The 21309-nt window shown below is 33.9% G+C and overlaps 1 protein-coding gene and 1 long non-coding RNA gene across 4 annotated transcripts in view; one reads left to right on the forward strand and one right to left on the reverse strand.

Annotated features, from left to right (window-relative positions):
- The window catches only part of LOC134230305 (probable serine/threonine-protein kinase pats1), a 95400-nt gene that overhangs the window by 10409 nt on the left and 63682 nt on the right, over positions 1-21309 (forward strand). Inside the window, exon 5 of one of the 2 annotated variants that reach the window (XM_062712074.1) lies at positions 8201-9969. The exons of the other annotated variant lie outside the window; for it this stretch is intronic. Coding sequence (XP_062568058.1) covers positions 8201-9064 — 864 coding nt within the window. The 3' untranslated portion in view covers positions 9065-9969. Of the gene's footprint in view, positions 1-8200; positions 9970-21309 lie in introns of those variants that run through there. 2 annotated transcript variants of the gene reach the window in all.
- LOC134230298 (uncharacterized) lies at positions 4147-7433 on the reverse strand. Of its 2 annotated transcripts, none has more exons than XR_009984315.1 (4): positions 7242-7433; positions 5308-5394; positions 4852-4935; positions 4147-4219 (listed from the first exon to the last, which is right to left on the reverse strand). It is a non-coding gene; the product is annotated as an uncharacterized LOC134230298 (long non-coding RNA). The 2 variants fall into 2 exon arrangements; XR_009984314.1 differs by having other exon boundaries at positions 4852-4938.

Below are 21309 nucleotides of genomic sequence, written 5' to 3' on the forward strand. Positions count from 1 at the left end.
GACGTGATTTTTATAATTTGGTAACTATATATATGTACTAGTTTTCAAAATAGATTCTAAAATAATCATACCACAGTAATGTTTTCACGTTTAACAGAGTACAAATAAAGGATAAATGAACCTTTTTCTCAAAATGATATATTATTCAATATATTGCATTCATTTGTATTCTTTGTGTTTTATATACTTAAACATAATTTTGTCAATATTGATGTCTCTCCTTTTCGAAATTTGAAGAAACAAAGCAGATTAAAAATACAATTATAGTGAAAATAAATTTATTTCTCAATACGTACATGTATATCTGAAACGTTAACAATGACATGTGTTAACCTGTATCAAATCTAAAATACAAAGTTGGGTATATTTAAATATATTCTATATATTTAAGGGTTGAGTAATAAAATCATTGTATCGAATTAAAAGAAATTTAATTGCTTGTTTGCTTTTGTATTTTCAGTAAAAATGGTTCTTTTAAAATGATTTGAATATCATTTTATTTATTCCTTTGTTTGTATCTCTTTCTTCCAGCTATCTGACTGTCTGTCTCTTAAGCATCCCTGGCTTAAAGACGTTCCCTTGACTAGATAGAAAACACAGTAAAACTTCTTTAATTACAATTTATATAGCACGAGGGCATATATAAATATTTAGACAAGTGATATCTCATTGTTCAGGAAAGGTGGATGTGTGTTTCTCTTAGATATTACAAGCGATTTCTAAATTTTATATCATTTAGGGTTGCAACTGCAACGCTTAATGATACACAAGTGTGTATCATTAAGCGTCGAATATGTCGATAGTTGCTTGTTTCATTAAGCGTCGGTGTTGCACTGCATTTGTGACGCTTAATGATATAATTCTGTCATTAAGCGGCAATTTAGCATTAGCGGTTGATGATGTCAGCTATTAATGCAATAATTTATGGCATTAAGCGTTGCAATTGCAACGCTTAACGCTATTTGTATCATTAAGCGGCGTTTTATCATTAGAGGTTGCTACAAAGCCTCTCAAGTGGAATATTTGGGTCATGGCATCCCAATCAACTGTCAACCCTGTTGAACTTACCCCATCATATAAGTAATAATAAGTACCATTGCTCTACAATGTCTAATAGTTATACAATATAGTCAGAATGTGGACCAAATACGCAAAAACTTGACCATATATGACATAACAAAAGCCGAAGTTATATGTCAAAATGACGCAATGTTCAACCCAAAGGGACTCCAATGCTCTGTCTACTGGCTAATTTACATTGCTGTACCATGTTTATTATTCAAGTTATCAACCTAAAAACAACTAGAACTGTCCAAATGGGACAAAATACCCCCTGCTGGGTTTTTCAGAAGTGCTAAATCATGAATATTTCCATTTCTAATTTTTTTTTCTCTGTGATAACTCTTTGAAAGTTGTCGGAGTTTATTTCTTGATAATTCTGCCGGAATGTAAATTAGGCAGGTCGATAGGTCAGGAGCTAAGGAGGCCAAATACGCATGCAAATCTCGTGCGCATCTGTCTCTGTGTCTGGCGCTAAGGAGGCCAAAGATGCATGTAAATCTCGTGCGGCTGCCTTTGTGTTTGACGTCAGTGGGCGAGGACTATTGAAATTGGCATGGAAGTCCTTGTGTGATTTAAGTCTATGTCTACATTTTTATATTAATTAAAGTCTAAATCTACAATTTTATTTCACAATGAAATGGAAATATAAGGAACCACTGTCTAGTTTTGAGAGTATGCCAGGGTCATCAACAATAGTGGGAAACATGGGATAATTTAAGCATAACGGGCTTCGCCCGTTATGCAAATTATCCCATGTTTCCCACTATTGTTGATGCCCTGGCATACTCTCAAAACTAGACAGTGATTCCTTAAATATTTTAGGGATCTAAGAGAAGAGAGAAATGCTTAAACATTTTAGTGCAAATGTAATTGCTCATTAATTTTTTTTATAAATGAAATGAAGGTGCAGCCTAAAAAAAAGACTGAATGTATGGATCACACATGAATTATGATTTTTTTGTCAGAGACCTTGAACTTACATAAATGACCTTGGTTTAAAGTCATGACAAGTTCTCAGGTCAAAGCAATGTTTGTGTAAAATGAGAACCTTCCAAGTTTATCCATAAGAAAGATATGGACCATACATGAATTATAATTTTTTTACTGTCTGTGCCCTTGAACTTGGACAATTGACCTTGGGTCAAAGTCATGACACACCCTTATGTCATAAGTAATCTTTGTGTAAACAAGAAAGTATCCAAGTTTATCAATAAGAATGATATGGACCAGGCACAAATTATGAAGTTTTTCCTTTCAGTGACATTAAACTTACACAAAGAACCTTGAGTCAAGGTCATGACACATCCTCAAGACAATAAGCGATTTTTTGTAAAACAGGAACTTAACAAGTTTTTCCATAAGATAGATATGTACAAAACATGAATTATGAACTTGTTGCTTTTATAACCTTGAACTTGCATAGATATCCTTGCATCAAGGTAATGATACACCCTTAGGTTATAAGGAATCTTTGTGTGAAATAGGAACTAACCAGTTTATCCATAAGCAATATATGGACCATGCACATACATGTATTAAGAAATTTTCCTTTCAGTGACCTTGAACTTAAATAACCTTTGCTGAAGGTCATTACACACCAGGTCATAAACCCTCTTTATGTGAAGTAGTAGATTCAAGTTTATCCAAAATAAAGATATGTACCAAACAATTTTTCTTTTAGTGACCTTGAACATGTACAGATGACCTTGGGTCAAGGTCATGACACACCCTTAGGTCATGAGGAATCTTTTTGTAAAATGGGAACTTACCGAGTTAATTACTAAGAAGGATATGGAACGGACACAAATGATGAAATTTTTCTTCCAGTGACCTTGAACTTCCCCAAATGACCTTGAGTCAAGATCATGACACACTCTTAGGTCATGAGCAATCTTTGTATGGAGTAGTAGATTCTAATGTTTCTCCGTAAGAAAGATATGGACCGTACATGTTTGCACAGCTAGACAGACGGACGGACGGATAGTCAGACAAGCTGATTCATATATACACCCCCCCAAACTTCGTTTACAGTGGGTATAATGAGAAGTCGTGTCTGTTAAACACAAGACGACCTTATACTTATTCAAACGAAAATAAACCTTAACATCAGCAAGGCTTGTAAAAATGTAGTTTACAGCAACTTTATATTTCAAGTTTTATCTTATTTTACTATCTAAGACCAATCAACTGGTCAAATATCAATGCTCACTCAAAGTATCACAGATATGAACGTAAAACAAGAGTTTTCCATTGAAAATGTGTGTCTCAGGTATGACATATCAAATTGTGACAGACAGATAGACTGATGGTCAGCTAGTCAGACTGACAGACAATGGAGAAGTGATCCCTAAGAGTCCCCTTGCTATGCAGGCGACACAACTAGGCACCATTACAGCATATCTTGTACCTGATTCTGAGACTGAATTTTTTCTGAAGTGTACAGTCAAATATTTTACAGAAATATTTTGCTAAAAATAATAATATATCGTATAAGTGGAAATTTTAGCGAGATGCAAATTTAGTGATTTCTACCAAAGTCTGGTATTTTATTTTTAGCCAGAAGTAATTTTAGCGATTTTAAAATGTTTACTAAAGAAGCTATTACAAATAATAAGACATTAATTTTTAGCAATATTCAATTTTAGCGATGTCAGCACCCTCTCTAATAATGCCAAAATTAAATCCTCGCTAAAAATTCTACTTATACAGTATGTTCTTCAAAGTACATTTATGCACAGTAAACAAGAAGTATGACACATTTGATTTTAGATATTATCTATTTTAACCAACTAGAGCTAGAGCAGTATAATCCAAGTGTTGTCCACAGACAGATGGACAATCAAACAGGGTGATTCTTATATCCCCCTTCCAAAAACTTTGATATCAAAATCTTAAACTTAGTAAGAAAATGTTTTTTAGTTCACTGCTTTAAGAGCCATATCAGAAATCTGATTCAAATTGTTCATGTTCCCATCAGCTGTTAAGTCATTTTCTTCACAGTCAGTGTTAGACCTCTGCCTTTTCACCAATGGCATCAAGATACATAATCAAGGTCTTCCTTCTATGTAATGGACTATTTTCATTCTCTTGAGAATCCTGGCATTCAGATGACTTTCACAAGGTGTTGGGAAAAGTTGTCGTCTGAAGTTGATTCCACCTACAAAAGAAAGATACAAAATCAATCCAACTAACAACTTCATTTAAAACAAGTTCATTTTGACACAAATGTTACTCATGCTGAGACAGTGTTTCACAGCCCTGAGCCAAAGTCACACCTTCAATGTCAAGGTCAAGGTAAAATTTGATGGAGTTTTCAGGTCTGTATTTCTATATGCCTCATGGAACAGCTTCATACTTGGCATACAATGCTCCTAATGATAAGGTGGTGTGCCATGACCCTAACTCAATGTCAAACTTCAATGAAATTGTCTTATCTGAAATGCATTTCATACCTGCCTCAAAAGCTCAGCTTACATGACACAAATGTGCCTCATGATATCAGTCTTTAACAACCTTTGACAGAAGACCAGGTGAGCAATATGGGCCCATTTTAGGCTTCTTGTCTGGGTTTAAAATATGAAGTTCATAGGTCAAATGGATTTAAGTTATTGAGTCACAATCCTTTCAAGTTTAAAGTTTCCAGGACATATAGCATTTGAGTTATCTCTCGACAAAGAAATGGATGAACAAAGTGATTACCGGTACTCTTTGAGGCTGGGCTCTTATGAACAAGCTGATGCTCAAAGTAGTTCTAAACAATTCAGTACATGTAAAAATTTCAGTACAAACCTCTATTTGTTCCATATGCTTTGAATCTGGTTGTACTTCATGGTTATTTGGTAGTTCACATAGCAGCTCATCATCATCATGATTCTCCTGAAAGTATTTCATATCTGTTTACAAATTTACATGACCCTACTGCATATAGTTGCTGATTCTTTATAATAAACAAGCTGATGCTAAAAGTAACTTAACGCAAGATAAGTTTGTGAAACAGTATGCCCCCAGCGTCAACAAATATAGAAAAGCTAGTTTTAGCAAAAAGATCAAGGTCTAAAGGTTACTGACGTTGGTGTAATTTAAAAGAACTTAATTAGTGGATTATGTATACCAAATATGATCTCACAGTTCAAAAGTCATGGTAAAGGCTAAAGCTGACGACAGATAGACAGAAAGGACAAACAAAAATATGTTCATGCTCTTTGGGCATAATAATTCAGTACATGTAAAAATTTCAATACAAACCTTTATTTGTTCCACACTAACTGGATCTGCTTTTACTTAATGGTTATTTGGTAGTTCACATTGCAACTGATTATCATCATGATTCTCCTGAAAATATTTTAGACCTGTTTACAAACTTACTTGAGCCTATAGCATATATAGTGACTGGGATATGATATAAGACATTAAACTGGACAAAGGGGATACTCCAATTTAGTCTCACATTTTCAGAATTATCGTATTCAGAAATTGTGCCCAACCTGATCAAGGGCTTAGGAGGAATAGCACCCCACCCACTCCTTACTTTTTTGGGAGGTCAAAATTTCCTGTAGTTAAAATTTATAAATCCTGGTTCCCCTCCACTTTAAGGGCCAGGAGCAAATTTTGAAACCAGAGTTGAGTCTGTTATCCTAGTTTCCCTTCCCCTTTTTAAATCAATATTAGCAACCTCAAGTTTTGTCATCTTGTTTTAGTGTAGCTGCAGAACTGTAGCTCTCCGAAAAAAATATATATTGATAGACCTGATATAATGAGCTGAGGTATAGCGGGTATGGCTATGAATTTTATGAAATATTGTTTGAAATATTACTTATCAAAAGAACACTAATATGCAGACATACAAGAGTTTGAAATATGGTGTAGGGTGGTTTCGCGCCGATTACGTGTTCGCGCCGAGTGGTATCGCGCCGGGTGGTTTCGCCCCAATTATCTACAGGTAAGATATGGGTTAGTATGCAGTATGCCTTCCCCCTGATTACCTGTAATTATATAACTTAGTACTTTGTAGTTAATGAACCCCAAGCATTAATGTCGTGTTATTTCGGATAATAATCCCATTTTGTATTAATATTTATACATGTAGTGAGGCCATTTTTAGCCAAATTATGACTTTACATTGGAACATTTTTGATTGTCAAATTTAGAATAATTTAATATTGGATGCTAAAATAAATATTTTTATCACTAATCTTGCTGACTTTTCAATGAAGGTTGTCATTGTTTTTCGTTTGATTTACGATATTAAATTATGTAGAACAAGGATTCTTCTGCATGAATACGATTATTCTTATACTTAGGGACTTCCCATCTCATTGCAATTACCTTTTCTTTATAATATTTTAATATATATTTTATTTAAACGACTATCCAATAAGAGGTATCTTCAGTTATACAGTAGAAACCAATAGGGGCGAATCCACTCGGCGCGAACAAGTGATAGGAGCGAAACCACTCGGCGCGAACACGTAATCGGAGCGAAACCACCCGCATTCTGAAATATTACTTATCAAAGGAACACTAATATGCAGACATACACGAGTGGAAATATACCAATTTGACCTTATCAGTGATTGATGAATATGCTCTAAATAATAAAGTCTGAAATATCTGGCATTTTTCAGTTTTTTTTTAAAATATTTTCTGTGCCAGGAAAACGTCAGAACCAGCGCGCCATTACGAAAACTGGAAATTTCGCCATTTCCAGTCAGAGTTGATTTCCCATACCTGGGAACCGCATTAAATGCCGTTGTCACAATTTATCAATGGCACAATGCTTTTAGTACTTGACAATATCAATGAAAAGAAAATAATCACTCATCATTTCGATACAGGACTTGTATATTTTTTTTTATTTGTAAACGCACGAAATGAAAACAAATCTCGACAGTCAGAGAAAATGTTTCCATCGGATCATATATTTACAAACAAACCATAAAAACTATATTGGTTAGTACTACAGGCATTGTACTATTGATACAATACAATACAATTGTGAGTTTGACAAGTAATTGCAAGTATCGAAAATACACCCGAGAATGCCGCCTCTGCTTGGAATTTTAGTTTTCGTAAAGGCGCCGGTTCTGGCGTTTTCCTCGCCCGTAAAATATAGAAATAGTTAAAAAGCCAGGAAAACGTCAGATATTTCGGACTATAAATAGTACTTTTCAGTCACCTACAAACTTTTGATGCTGTCATGTCCTCTGTAACCGCACAAGACCTGCTTTATACATCTTTACATGGTGTTTTTCTTCTCCGACTTCTGCTGCAACAGCAACTTTCTGTTCTTTATCAGCAGGAGAGTTCCACAAAAGGGAGATAATCGTTCACGCGTTTTCATATTTGTGGTACATTCTAAATCAAATTATTTGCTATAGAGTATCCAACTACCATTTTTTATTATTGGATTTATAACTTCAAAGCTCGTAGTTTCTATTGCATGTATGATTATGATAGAGTTTGGTTGCGTTTTCGTGTAATATATATATATAAATCATGTTGATTTTACAGCATTTGGTAGAAACAAAGCAAAGTAGGCCCCAATGCTTTAAAATAAACATGGGAAAAATTAAATCTCCCATATATATTGAAATTAAGAAAAACATAGTTTGAGTCTGTAATTAATTTTGACAGGGTTATCAATAATCAAATTTCACACTTTTCAAGCATTAAAATCACCGTTGCTATGGTAACAAGGAAGATGTGACCCAAATAACTCATGTTTGATAGGACATTCATCTATACTTCCATGCACCCAAATATTAAAGCAAAATATTTTTTTTCACATTCCACTCACTTTATATACAATACTCAATGGTTACTGACACGGCCTCTTAAGTGTAAGAGTTCTCTTTTTTGTACAATGTAAGTCTATTTGTGTAAATTAGTCTAGGGAATATTGACTGAATAATCATTGTTCACAATCCGTGCAGAGTAAAACGGTACATGCACATGTAAAATAATGTAATAAGAATAAAAAGCGTTGATATGTTGGGGTTTGAAAAGTGTGCAAATTGTTAATTTAAATTCAAAAATGTGATACACTAAAGAACAGCATGTATTACACGCCTGATCTGATATGTTTTACTTTGAGATACTTAAGCGATTGTAATTAACAAATTTATGTTCTTTACGACAGGACACAAAGGCCTTCGGTAGAATTTTACGCAACACATTGTCGCCTCATTCAAATCTGGGACAGTATATCGGAGCAAACTCTTTGTTCTATGCACAGTTTCCGTTGGAACCTTTGGCGGAACTTGAAAACTTCATTGTAGACCTTGCTTTGTCAAGAAAATGGAGTGAAAAAATACCACACGAATGGGAGTTTTTGAATCAAGAGATAGAGGAAAATAGAAAGATCAAGCGTATCTTGCCTTTTCCTGAGGTGTGCAAAAGAATGCCAGTTAATGAAAGTGAAAAAAATGAGAGCACAAAGGACATGTTGCGATATTATCACGACGCTGGAAAAGTTCTTTACTTTAATGAAGAAGGTCTGCAAGAGACAGATATAATTGATGTCCAATGGTTTGTCGATGCCTTTAAAAACATCATAACTGATGCAAATCACACACAAGGGATAAATATTGTTAAACATATATGGGATGAATACTACAGCACAGGAAACTTACAAGCAGAACTTTTAAGCAGAATTTGGGAAAACGAAGATGAAAAATTGATGAAATCCTTGAGAAAGGAAAACGCATCATTTGAAAAGAATGGTCCTCGTTTTGTCATGTATCACAGAGAGGCTCTGCTGTCATATATGCAGAGGCTTGGTTTGATAGCGATTGGCGAGACCTGCCATTACGTGCCTTGCATGAACAAAAAACCGTTTGCTGAGCAACAGATGGCTATCATCAAGGAAGCACCTATGACGTCCTCTGTTTTAGTGTTCTTGTTCGATTTTTTACCTTTCTTTCTTTTCTATCGGCTTGTCGTCAAAATTATGGTCAATGGAACCTTTCAAGTTCTAAAAAACAACGATATTAGTTGTTTGTAGAAAAATGCTGCCTTGTTTAGTTATAAAAATCACAATATTGCCGTAGCAGTGACATCAACCACGATTCAGCTGCAAGTTTATCAGCCCGAGTCAAGGCTCAAATTAAAGAAGAAAGTCGCAGTGTTTATTAGAGAAAGTATTGAGCAGGTGATGGAAGATATTACCACAACTTTTCATAAACACCTATCATATAGAATGGGATATATCTGTAACGAAGAGAAAGACCAAATACTGGGTAAAGAGATAACAGACAACTTCCTTGATGAAACGGGACTGAAAACAAGGGAAAAGATGACGTGTCCTAATCATCAAATGGAAAATCGCCACAAGATCAATCCAGAATATCTGCAAGGTTACTGGACGTTAAGCACCCCCGGAGGTCATCTGTGTGCATGCGTAGTACAGGGGCACACTTCACAGGAACCCTTCTAATTCCATAATTATCATTCTGACCGCTACACTTGTTCTGTAGGTTAGACTTAGAATGCCGTGTGCCTTCTCCACCAAAAAGGAAAGGATCATCAGTCATCATGGTGATCATCAGTCATCATTTTTCAGAATCATTCGTATTTGGCATCGAGCGGGTGTGAGAAAACTTTGAGGACTTTTAATGTTTTCTTTACTCCTAGTCATCCTTTCAAGTTGCCTTTTGAACTGACATGGAATGTTTTTGATAAATGGATTTAAATTCTATAAAAGAACATCCATAGTTATTGCAAAACATAACAAATGATATTTTACCGTTTTCAATACCTTTCTGAACACTCGATTGAGACAGATAAATTCCTGCCTTTGTGGCAATCCCCTCTGATTCCGTAAGGGTCCATATCATGTGGGCCCTAAATAAGGTGACAAATGGTAATATTGGCGACCTCATTTAAAAATAAAAAAGTACATTCTTTACAAATATGCAAAAAGTTATTGGTGTGTAATTCACGTGATGAGCACACTACATGTTGATGTAGAAATGTCAAAAATGAGTTGATTCCATGCAAATCGATTCGTGAACTACCTGTTCTAATTAAGGTAGTGGTCAGTTAGTATTGCAGACTGTAAGCCCTAAATATAGCACATTATCAATTGACAAATATCCAATTTTAAATCAAAAAACTTATAATTAGTAAATCTACATTTTGTCAAATGCAAATTATTCTGGACTCCATGACCATAAAACTTAAGATCTCTCATTTACAACTGAAATTTACTGTGGAAAAGTGGCAGTGACCTCAAAATTGACAATTACTTAATTTTACTGCCCTGGAGCAATAGCCGGCAATTTAGAAATAATGATTATTATTTCAATTCAGATGACACTTACTAGTTTTGTATGAGACATATGGGGAATTATCGAGTAATAAAACAAGAGACCCATATCATGAAGAAGACCTTTTGTATGACATTCTTAACGTTGCAATGAATGAATATTTCCGTTAAAATTGAATGTTTTTTAAATATATTGTAAAAATCTCCATTAGAATTGTGTAACTCTTATTTGTATCATATGATTTTTCATTTGTATACTATATTTTACATTTAAATTGTAAAACATTTATTTGTAATCTATCCTTTCCATTGGTATTAAAAAAGATTTCTATTCCATACTTTTTATTTGTTTTTTATGCGTTCCATTTGCATTGTATATAGTTTTTCAAATGTTTTTAGCTCACCTGAGCCAAAGGATAAAGTGAGCTTTTCTGATCAAACTTTGTCCGTTGTCTGTCGTCGTCGTTGTAAACTTTTCACATTTTCATCTTCTTCTCAAGAACCACTGGACCAATTTCAACCAAACTTGCTACAAAGTATCCTTGGGTAAAAGGGATTCAAGTTTGTCCAAATGAAGGGCCAGGCCCTTTTCCAATGGGAGATGATTATGAATTAGAGAGAAATTAATGGCATTTTTAAAAAATCTTCTTCTCAAGAACCACTGGCCCAGATAAGATGAAACTCATGTGATATCATCCTCAGGTAGTGTAGATTCAAGTTTGTTCAAATCATGACCCCCCGGGGTAGGGTGGGGCCAAAATGGCCGATCAAAGTTTTACATAGGAATATATAGAAAAAATCTTTAAAAATCTTTTTTTCAAGAACCACTGGGCCAGGAAAGATGAACTATCATGACCCCCGGGGGTAGGGTGGGGCCAAAATGGCCGATCAAAGTTTTACATAGGAATATATAGGAAAAATCTTTAAAAATCTTCTTCTCAAGAACCACTGGGTCAGGAAAGATGAAACTTATGTGGATTCATCCTCAGGTAGTGTAGATTCATGTTTGTTCAAAGCATGACCCCCGGGGGTAGGGTGGGGCCAAAATGGCCGATCAAAGTTTTACATAGGAATATATAGGAAAAATCTTTTTCTCAAGAACCACTTGGCCAGGAAAAATGAAACTTATGTCTATTCATCCTCAGGTAGTGTAGATTCAAGTTTGTTCAAGTCATGACCCCCAGGGGTAGGGTGGGGCCAAAATGGCCGATCAAAGTTTTACATAGGTATATATAGGGAAATTAACCTTTCAAAATCTTCTTTTCAACTTCAAAGCCATGCTTAGGGAATCATCCTCAAGTAGTGTAGATTCTAGTTTGTTGAAATCATGACCCCCTGAGGGGTTTAAATTCAAGCCCCCTCCCCCCCCCCAAGTAAACTTTCAGTTCTGATCTGATCTCTGCTTTTTCCTAGCCAATTGCTCAGGTGAGCGATGTGGCCCCTGGGCCTCTTGTTTATCTGAGGGAATGTTTATTTATTTCGTTACGCTCTCGGGTGCCCCAAAACAACTGGGACTGTTATTGGAATTTTGGAGGTGGGTGTCGAATCAGATTATTGTTTTTCATGCCCTTGCAAGAATATCTAATGTTCAAACTGACCAGAGACAAGGAGAAGATTATTTACTAAAACATCCCATTTCGTATGTGTGTATGGGGGGGGGGGGGTAGGTTAAGAACCACAAGGTTCAATAATTTTTTTTTTTATTTTCTCAGTTATCATTTCTCAGAATGAATTATTTATTTTGATCACCCAGAAAATCTAGCTCCTAATCAACACCATACAGGCTAAAACGTCGAATCCTTTCAAAAAAAAAATGAAAAAACAAACATAGAATGCCATCTCTGATGTTTTGCAAGTAAGTAAATAAGTAAGTAAATTTTATCCAAAGTCGGCATTTTTACATGGCATAACAATAAGCATGAGCTCTGTGGAGCACATTAACCAACTATCACAGTTCAAATATCACAGGAAAACATTTACAACATAAATTAACATACAAAATCACATGTATTTATATACACACAAGCAGATAAAACAATTTAAAAATTGATCAGAGAGAAAAAAACAACAAAAACATTATAAACTTGAAAAGCAAAATAACTGCAAAATAATTGCATTAAGAAGAACAACAAAAGTAAATAAATAAGATAAAAATGAAGCAAATTTATTTAAATAAACACTAAAGAATGGGTGGAGTTAACTAGCCAGAATAAATGGTGCAAATTTAAGTTCCATAAAATGTTATTTTTTTTCCATCATATAAACCCCCCGATACCTTAACTGTGTATTTATGAATTTAAAATGCTCTTTTCGAGGTAAACTAAATAAATATCGAAGGCATGGTGCCTGAAGATTTGTTGAATATCAATAGAATACCCTGGTATATGTAGATAATCAGGGTCACGCATTTTTCATCGTCTGAATACATAGTCAGCGCATGTTTGTCGGCTGTTCTTACGAAAACTGTGGTTGTATATTGAACAAAATAATGTCATATTAAAAGGAGAAGAGTCGACAAACGTGCGCTCACACTTTATTTAACAAAAAACATGTTCCAAACAAACTTCTCGCTTCCATTGTTACGACTTCGATGACCTGTTAAATAATACAATTCGTCACGTGATGTCCACCTGCGAGATTGTACTCGTTGAAACTTTGTATTCTTCAACCTGACCTAGATGTAAATCACTATGTTTGGTGCCGTTTTCAGAATTTAGCACATTAAATGTTGTTTAATTTTGCGTGTCCTCACATTTTTTTTCTTAAAAAATCATAATGACATCGCTGTAATATTCCAAACACGTATTCGAATTTCTAGAGAGAGAGATGGAGAGAGAGAGGGGGAAATGTCAACAATGACACCGATCGAGAGCCCCGTCTCCTATTAGTATTGATAGCGCCACCTAAAACCACTCTGGGTACATGTCAAATTTCGGAAGACGACACTAATGTATCCTTTTTTTAATTTTGATTCATGGCAATAAGGCATTGCTTTTGTACATATGTTCTAGCTAAAATAACCAAGTATACGTCGCTCTTCCCAGTGGTTGTAGTATATTTTGGATTCACTTTATTTTCAACTTGTTAGAGTAGTCTCAAAAAGATCCAAAATAGGGCGCTAAGTCCACCCATTTTTTAACATGTAAAGTCAGATTTAAAAGCACTAATTGTATTAAATATAGAAAAATAAATTTGATAGCTTAAAAATTGAAAACTTACACAGATATAGCTTCACCAGCTTGAAAACGAAAATTTTTTTAAGTTTTTCATCAAAACACTTCCTGCCTAGTAATTCCAGGTCCATGATTGCTCAGTTCCAAAGTTGTATTGTTTAATGGAATTTTGATTCTGAATGCTGTTCGGTATCTCCATATATTTCATACAATACAAATGAAAATAATATTGTATACAAATAAGGAATTTTAGAATACATGCAAGAAATTATAAATCGCAAATGAAAAATATAGAATTGTAGAAGGCATCTACAATAGTCTATGACAATTCAACTGCACAAAAAAGATTTTTTTTTATTTTAAAAGGATGCAACTCATCAGTCGTACATATGTATGGTATCAAACAAAAGAGACCTCTGGTTTTCTTTTGTGGTGCTCTTGAACACATTATTCAAAGAGGACAAAAAAAAAATCCTGATCTCTTCTTTTAACAAAACCTGTCGATATGCGTAAGCCTTCTCTCTATTTTTTCAAAAGTAAATCCTAAAAGATTGCAGAAGAATATACATTTTTAGGTTTGCAAAACATGGAGCAAAGACCCACCATACCTCAAAAGTATACTTTTAGGATAAAACATCCGCATCTTTCTGAAAAATACGATTGCTGGACGACACGCCATACAATCGAGATTGTTGAAGGAGGCCCATAGTCGGAATTTTCTCTCCGTTACACTATTTCTTCAATGTAGTTTAACGTAGAAAAATAAGATTTATAATTTTGTTTTAAGAACGAATAAGACAGAAATCGATCTCTACGTGGTTTGATAATGAATTACTTTTTTATAGTACTTTTATTTGGAAGTAACGAATGGTTTTAAAGTAATAAAATCACATGAGGTCTGATGAAAAGAGAGGTAACGTTAGGATGTTAAAAAGAACGTGAATGTTGAGTGTTGGAGTAGTCTCACTTTGTGCTTGAGTAAAAAAGTTTTTAAGTATTTGCAGATGTCATTGTAATTTTTTTCATATTTGTTCCAATAGAAAGAAACCATTTAAATGTACTTTCTTTGCAAATTGGAATGCATTTAGTTCACATTTGCTTGCCTTCTTTTTAAATAATGTCAGTTTACATGTTGTTTACTGCAGTTATCTGTTAAGTCCAAGAAAATGAATATACATGTATATATATCTGTATATGATGTTTTTAGGTTGCAATGATCTGGATATTTTCTACTTGATACATTTTTTTAAAATCAAAACACTTTTTACTGAGGTTTGCAATAATTTCATCAAGAAAATTGATTGTAATAATAAAAATCATGCATTTAAAAAAAAAATACTCATACTTCAATGGATATTGCTGATGTGAATTACAAATACAAAATTATGTATATAGACAATGGAATATTGATAATCGGTAACCGTTTATAATACACCTTTATCCCCAATTTCCTATTACACATATGAAGAAAAACGTACAACTAGTCTCAGTTTTATTCATTGACAATCAGTAACATGCTAAAGAATAACTACAGAAATGTAGAATTAGAATTTTAAATTTCAGTCTTTGGCCATAATTCAAAATATTTTATTATTGCGCCTGGCCAAGGACAAAAACATTAACTATAATGTTATAGTTCTGCAGGTGTTCAAGCAAAAAATCCTAATTATCTAAATTTTCTGTGCTATATAAGTATGCATGCACAATCAAGAATTACAGATGGTTGAAAATGAGTACAGGATGCCTTCATCAGCTTCAGATTCATAAAAATCGCATTTATTTTGTGAATATTACGTATTTAGAGGTCTCATTATTAAAATTTATATTAAGTTATGCTAATTTTGTGAATTGTTAAAATTTATAAAGTTATGGAAAAGCTTTTCTCGCCAAAAATTTTCTGTTATTATATTTTTTTTAAGTGTGGTTTTGGTTGTATGTCTGTTAATTAATGAATTTCGTGTGTCTATGCTCCAAGTTTCTGTTAACCAAATGATGCATTTATCGACGAAAAATTTGAAGATAAACTTTTTTTACAAATGGAGCAAAGACCCACCCATATCGAAAAATAATGTTATACTTAGAGATAGTGATTCTGCTTTGTCCTCCTTAGTGTGTGTATGCTATTTCATGGGCAAATAATTTCATTTTTTGTTAGATTTTTGCAAATGTTGACGATTTTACATAAAGTGTATTTTAATTTTAGATGAAATATCAAAGAAAAATTTAATATAATTAAGATTTTATTTGTCTCTTCAAGTTTGTTGTACTATGGGCATTCTGGACTCTATATTCACCCACCTCCTTTGACCTGATAATACCCAAAAAAAATACTTACATGTATAGTTGAAAATCTTTTACTTATTTACCCATTGAAAAAAAAATACTAAGTCTCCAAATCAGAGGCAGGGACAGTCGTGTGCCGATATTTCCACAAACATATTCACAAAAAAAAAAGATAATAATAATAATACTGAATTGCATTTTCATTTTTTTTTTATTTGTAACTTTGTTTTTAAAATTTAAAACATGGATTTTATTTATCTTTTACTGTCAAATCAAATATTTTCAAGGGGTAAATTTTTTTGTCGTTTGAGGAAAATCTATTTGATTCCATGCCTGAAGAATTGTTTTTTAATAAAATATGCGAAAAAAAATCATTTCGTAATGGACATAAATTCGCCTGTCTCTTCATACCTTCAAAACCTCATAAAATAAACCTCCATGAAAAAATTGTGATTTCACGGTAACTATCAATTTTAGAATTCGTTTTTTTTATCCCTCACATGATGAAGATCGTCTTTGGGATACAGATCCAATCAGCGCATGTGCAAACCAGCCAAACATATCTGATTCTGTTCCTGCACAGACGTACCAGTTGTTCTGATTGTTGACACACAACGATAACCAACAAATCGCCATCAGATCAAAGTCACACAGAGGCTTTAATATTTTCCACAAATATTGAACCCGACTGTATACCAATGACTAGAGTTACTACTTCACACCGATTTCTATTGACCTTAGTTGTTTTGAATGGTGGAGATCCGCTTAGTGCTCTATTATTGAGGTGTTTGTTTTCAAAATAAAGACCTTATGGTGGTCAACCGGCGTCCGTAGATCTGTACAAAATCCCAGCTAATCACTGATGTAGTACCGTTGAATTTATTTACCTTTTTAAATTGTTTAAGTACACTATACATACTTTGCAAGATTCTATCGTGATGTTTGCAGTTCATATATTGCTTCTAATTGAAAATTCAAATTATTTAATTATTACAATATAATACAAGCGTGTGTAGTTTTTAAATTTGATTCAGAATTGTGCGTTGAGGATACTGTAAACGTATTACATTTGGCTGTGTATTCTTTTTAGCGCCTTTCGCGGAAAGCAGCCTCCGCTAAATCAAGTACATTGCTAAATGCTTGTGTATAAAGGTTTATGTAACGCACATTCAAAAAGCGCTAAATCAAATCTACGCCAACTTGTTGAAAATTCAATTTCCGCCAAATATCGTACACGCCAAATATAATACGTTTACAGTATTTCTTAAATAAATCTTTTTTTCTTTTTTTTCTTTTATTATCAAGTACAATGTATATCAAATTATTTCCATTTCTATTTTTTTTTTCTCTGTGATACCTCCTTGAAAGTTAGCGAAGTTGATTTTTTGATAATTCTACCGGTATGTAAATTAGGGAGGTCGATAGGTCAGGAGCTACCTAATACGCATGCAATTCTCGTGCGCATCTGTGTGTGTCTGATCCTAAGGAGGCCAAATATGTATGTAAATCTCGTGCGGCTGCCTTTGTGTTTGACGTCAGTGGGCGAGGACTATTGAAATTGGCATGGGAGTCCTCGTGTAATTTCAATCTATTAGTCTACATTTAAAAAGTCTAAATCTACAATTTTATTTCACAATGAAACGGAAATATAAGGAACCTCTGTCTAGTTAGTATAGTATGCCAGGGACATCAACGATAGTGGTTCCTTAAACAGGTCTGGGCGATTTCTAAATATGGAAGTCAAGAACGATAACCGAAAGTTGCTATAAATGTACATGAAGTACACGTAATTATTTTTCTGTCCAATCAGACAACAGCATTTTTACACATATTAAATTTAAAGCATATTTTAAAACATATTTTAAAAGAACAAAAAGATAAAACGTGCTTTTGTTTTTTTCCTCAAAAAGATTTTTTAACCAAAAAATCTGTAGAAGTAAGATGAAAACTTTTGAAGAATAAGGTATTCCCCACATTTTTACCGTGAACAACCTTGACATTTTTATCTCGGTAAAGAAAAAAAATAATGCACAATAGAATGTAATCGTTTACAGAGGTATAGATCGCACCAACAAGTTTTATCAAGTTTAATTAGGGTACCTGTGAAGTGCGAAACGAAATAGAAACGAAACGAACTGAAACGAAACGAAATCTGCCGAAACGAAACGAAACCTACCGAAACGAAACGAAATCAAGACGAAACGAAACGAAATCAAAACGAAACCTGCGGAAACGAAACGAAACGAAACAAAACTTTCTAGAATGTTTATATGGTCTATTTTTACTTCATATTAAATTTATATAGTTCAAGCACCACAGGCCATTGTTTCGCTTCAAGCTCATACACCGGCGTCGAAAGGTAATTGAAAAGGGGGGGGGAGGCTTTACCAACAAAAAAAGGTAAAACTCAATTTTCAATGCCTATATAATATATATCTTTGCAAAAAAAGTAGGGGGACTAACACCTAAAACTAGGACCGTATGTACGTAGAAAGGATACATAAGATTCCGGTTGGAGTTACATTTGGGGCGCCGTTTTGGTATTTACTGGCAAAAAGTTATATCACCTATTCGAATAGGTGATATTACCTTTGTTACATGTATAATTGAACGATAAAATCAGACATATCGGAATGGAATACTAGATACTCTATACCTCTGGGTTTTCCTATGTTTTAAGACATTCGCAAGGGGGGTGGGGGGGTTAGGGGGGTTAGCCCCCCCCCCCCTCCCCGTCTTTTTCTTATACTTAACCCCCGCTTTCAGTTTGCTTTCGACGCCAATGAACAGTACAGTGACTTTACTTCTACCCGTACATAAACGAGCCTTTACATGTAACACATCAATTTTGATAGATATGGTGTATCTAGATAAATAAGGACTGAAAATTAGAGTAAGGTATAAAAATTAGAAAATACTGCACATATTAAAACTATACATGCTTAGTACGCTCGTGCATTTTTGAAGCTGTCAAACATGTCAATACATCATTAGACTGAGAAGGGAGCATAGTTTATCGGTAATTGAATTTTGTATTAACAAGTACTTGAACTATATAAATTTTATTTGAAGTAAAAAAAAGTCCATATGCAGTTACACATATATAATAATATACACGTACCTTGATTTGAAAAAAAAATGATAGTTTTGTTTCGTTTCGTTTCGGCAGGTTTCGTTTTGTTTCGTCTTGATTTCGTTTCGTTTAGGTAGATTTCGTATCCTTTCGGTAGATTTCGTTTCGTTTCGGCAGATTTCGTTTCGTTTCGGTTCGTTTCGTTTCGTTTCGTTTCTATTTCGTTTCGCACTTTACAGGTACCCGTTCTATTATAGTATTTACCAGAAAATATTATATGATGGTAAATATAATTTTGCTTAGCCGTCCGATTTTCATCGATAATGCTTAAATTCCATGTGTATAGATCAACTCATACAAGTGTTTATCGTATGGACACATATAATTTTGAATTATCACGGGTTTCATGAGCGCCGAATACTTAGCTATGCAGACTTTAAATGGGCATAAGGAAAGGCGTATAACGTGGAGAAAAGAGCATCCTGTAATTATACATGAATGTGTTTTATTCCCGGCCAATATCTTACCTCGCATATCAGAAACAGCATGGACTACTAGTATTCTGTTATAAACACTCAAAAATAATAAGGACTGATATCTTATCGAAAAGATTTTTATGTCAGGTTCTAAAAAATGAAAGTTTACCGTATTTATATCAATTTTTTCACGTAAGTAAACCTTTGGGATTGCTACCTCCTAGAGACAGATTTTTATATCCCACTTAAGATGCATTCTAAGCTATAATTCAAGTCGTGTTTGTTCACAATAGAATTATCATAAATATTATATCATTTGCATAAATTTTACAAAAAGTTTGTTCTAAAAAATCTTATGAGCAAAAAACATAAAAATCACGTGTTTTATCTTGTATCTTCTCAAGTGTTTGTCTAAATGCTGTTATCTGAATGGTCAGAAGGATAAGTGCCTTGTTTATTCTGAGTATTTGATAATAGCAATTCACGATTATCGTTCTTGACTTCCTTATTTAGAAATCGTCCAGTCCTGTTAAATATACCCATTTCATTTTGTTAAGAGGGCATAAAAAATGTTAAAACATGCACAAAAAGTTATCTTGAATACATGATGTATTGGCACTGAATGATCGGAATAACTTTTATGAACTTTATTACATTTTTACTGATAAAATATACACTTTTTGCTATTTTTGAAAACGCATGATAAGTAAGGAAAAACCTGTATAAGTTAAATAAAGTTTACTTTTTTTACGCATAGCCATAATGTCATCTCAACGTAAAATTTTGATTATACTGAATATATATTGCATAGGTTTTATACTTTTCGTAAAGTAATACACGCTAAACACAGTGGCGTACATGTAGCATCTTTTTTGAAAGTGGGTGGGCCAGCCAGAGAAAAAAAAATTTTTTACTTACCTGCAAAAGCTGACAAGCAAAAAAAAAAAGTTGCCCAAAGTCGAAAATCCTACTTCTTGGGGGGGGAGGGGGGAGGGAGGGGGTGGGTGGGTTAGGTTAACTTTTTTTAGTGTCAACTATTTTCAGTACCAATTCTAATACTACATTTTCGGTACATCACTAAAAGTCTAATTGTGTGTGTGTGTGTGTTGGGGGGGGGGGGGGGGCAGCCAGGTATTCAATTAACATTTCCTAAAGTATAAGTAAGGTTGGCCCCCCTGTTGCTACGCCCCTGATACGAACGCCGCTTAATGTGTAAAACAAAAATAATTAAATGATTTGAAACACAGGAAGTGTAATGCAAAAAAATAATACTTTCCACAAAATTTTACTTTAGACGTCGTTGTAATAACAAAACAATTAAGCAATATCTGGCAATTAAGAATCCAGTCTTTTCATGAATATTGATGGAGGAAAAGCGTAAATAGTAGGCCTATATATAGACACGCATGTCCACGGGAAATCACAGACAACAAGGTATGTTGTATTTAGACAACATTATTCATAAAAGGTTAATATGCGTCATAACAGAGTATATGGTTAATACTGATTTCACTAAAAGATTATAATCATTAAGAGTAAGACTCTTGCCATCCAAGTCAAAAATGAATATTATCTCAAACGACCTACCTTGTTTTCTTCACGCCATGTTTGTTTATCAATCTAAAAGTAGCGACGGCGTCAGGTGATGTAGCGGGGTCATAAATAATTATATTTGATAATATTAAAACGCGTTTAATTTCAATCGTGTAATTTGCAGTATTTTCGTAACTTTTATTGATTAACAAAATATATAAATTTCACATCTTATTTAAACTAGCGCAAGTTATAACGTGTATACTTTTAACAAACATGAATATAACTAGAGCCGAGCTCGTTGCAGAGCAACGAGTAGGTCTTCCGTTGGAGCTATGGACAGGAAGTACCGACCTTGGGTCAAGGTCACTGCACTTTCTTATGTAAACAACCTTTTCTTCTCATCATGAGCCTCCAGTGAATCTTAATTACAAAGTTATGCTT

Source organism: Saccostrea cucullata, unplaced genomic scaffold, assembly GCF_032062105.1.
Source record: "Saccostrea cucullata isolate Sc308-1 unplaced genomic scaffold, CSIRO_AGI_Scuc_v1 ctg362, whole genome shotgun sequence".
Lineage (NCBI taxonomy): Eukaryota > Metazoa > Mollusca > Bivalvia > Ostreida > Ostreidae > Saccostrea > Saccostrea cuccullata.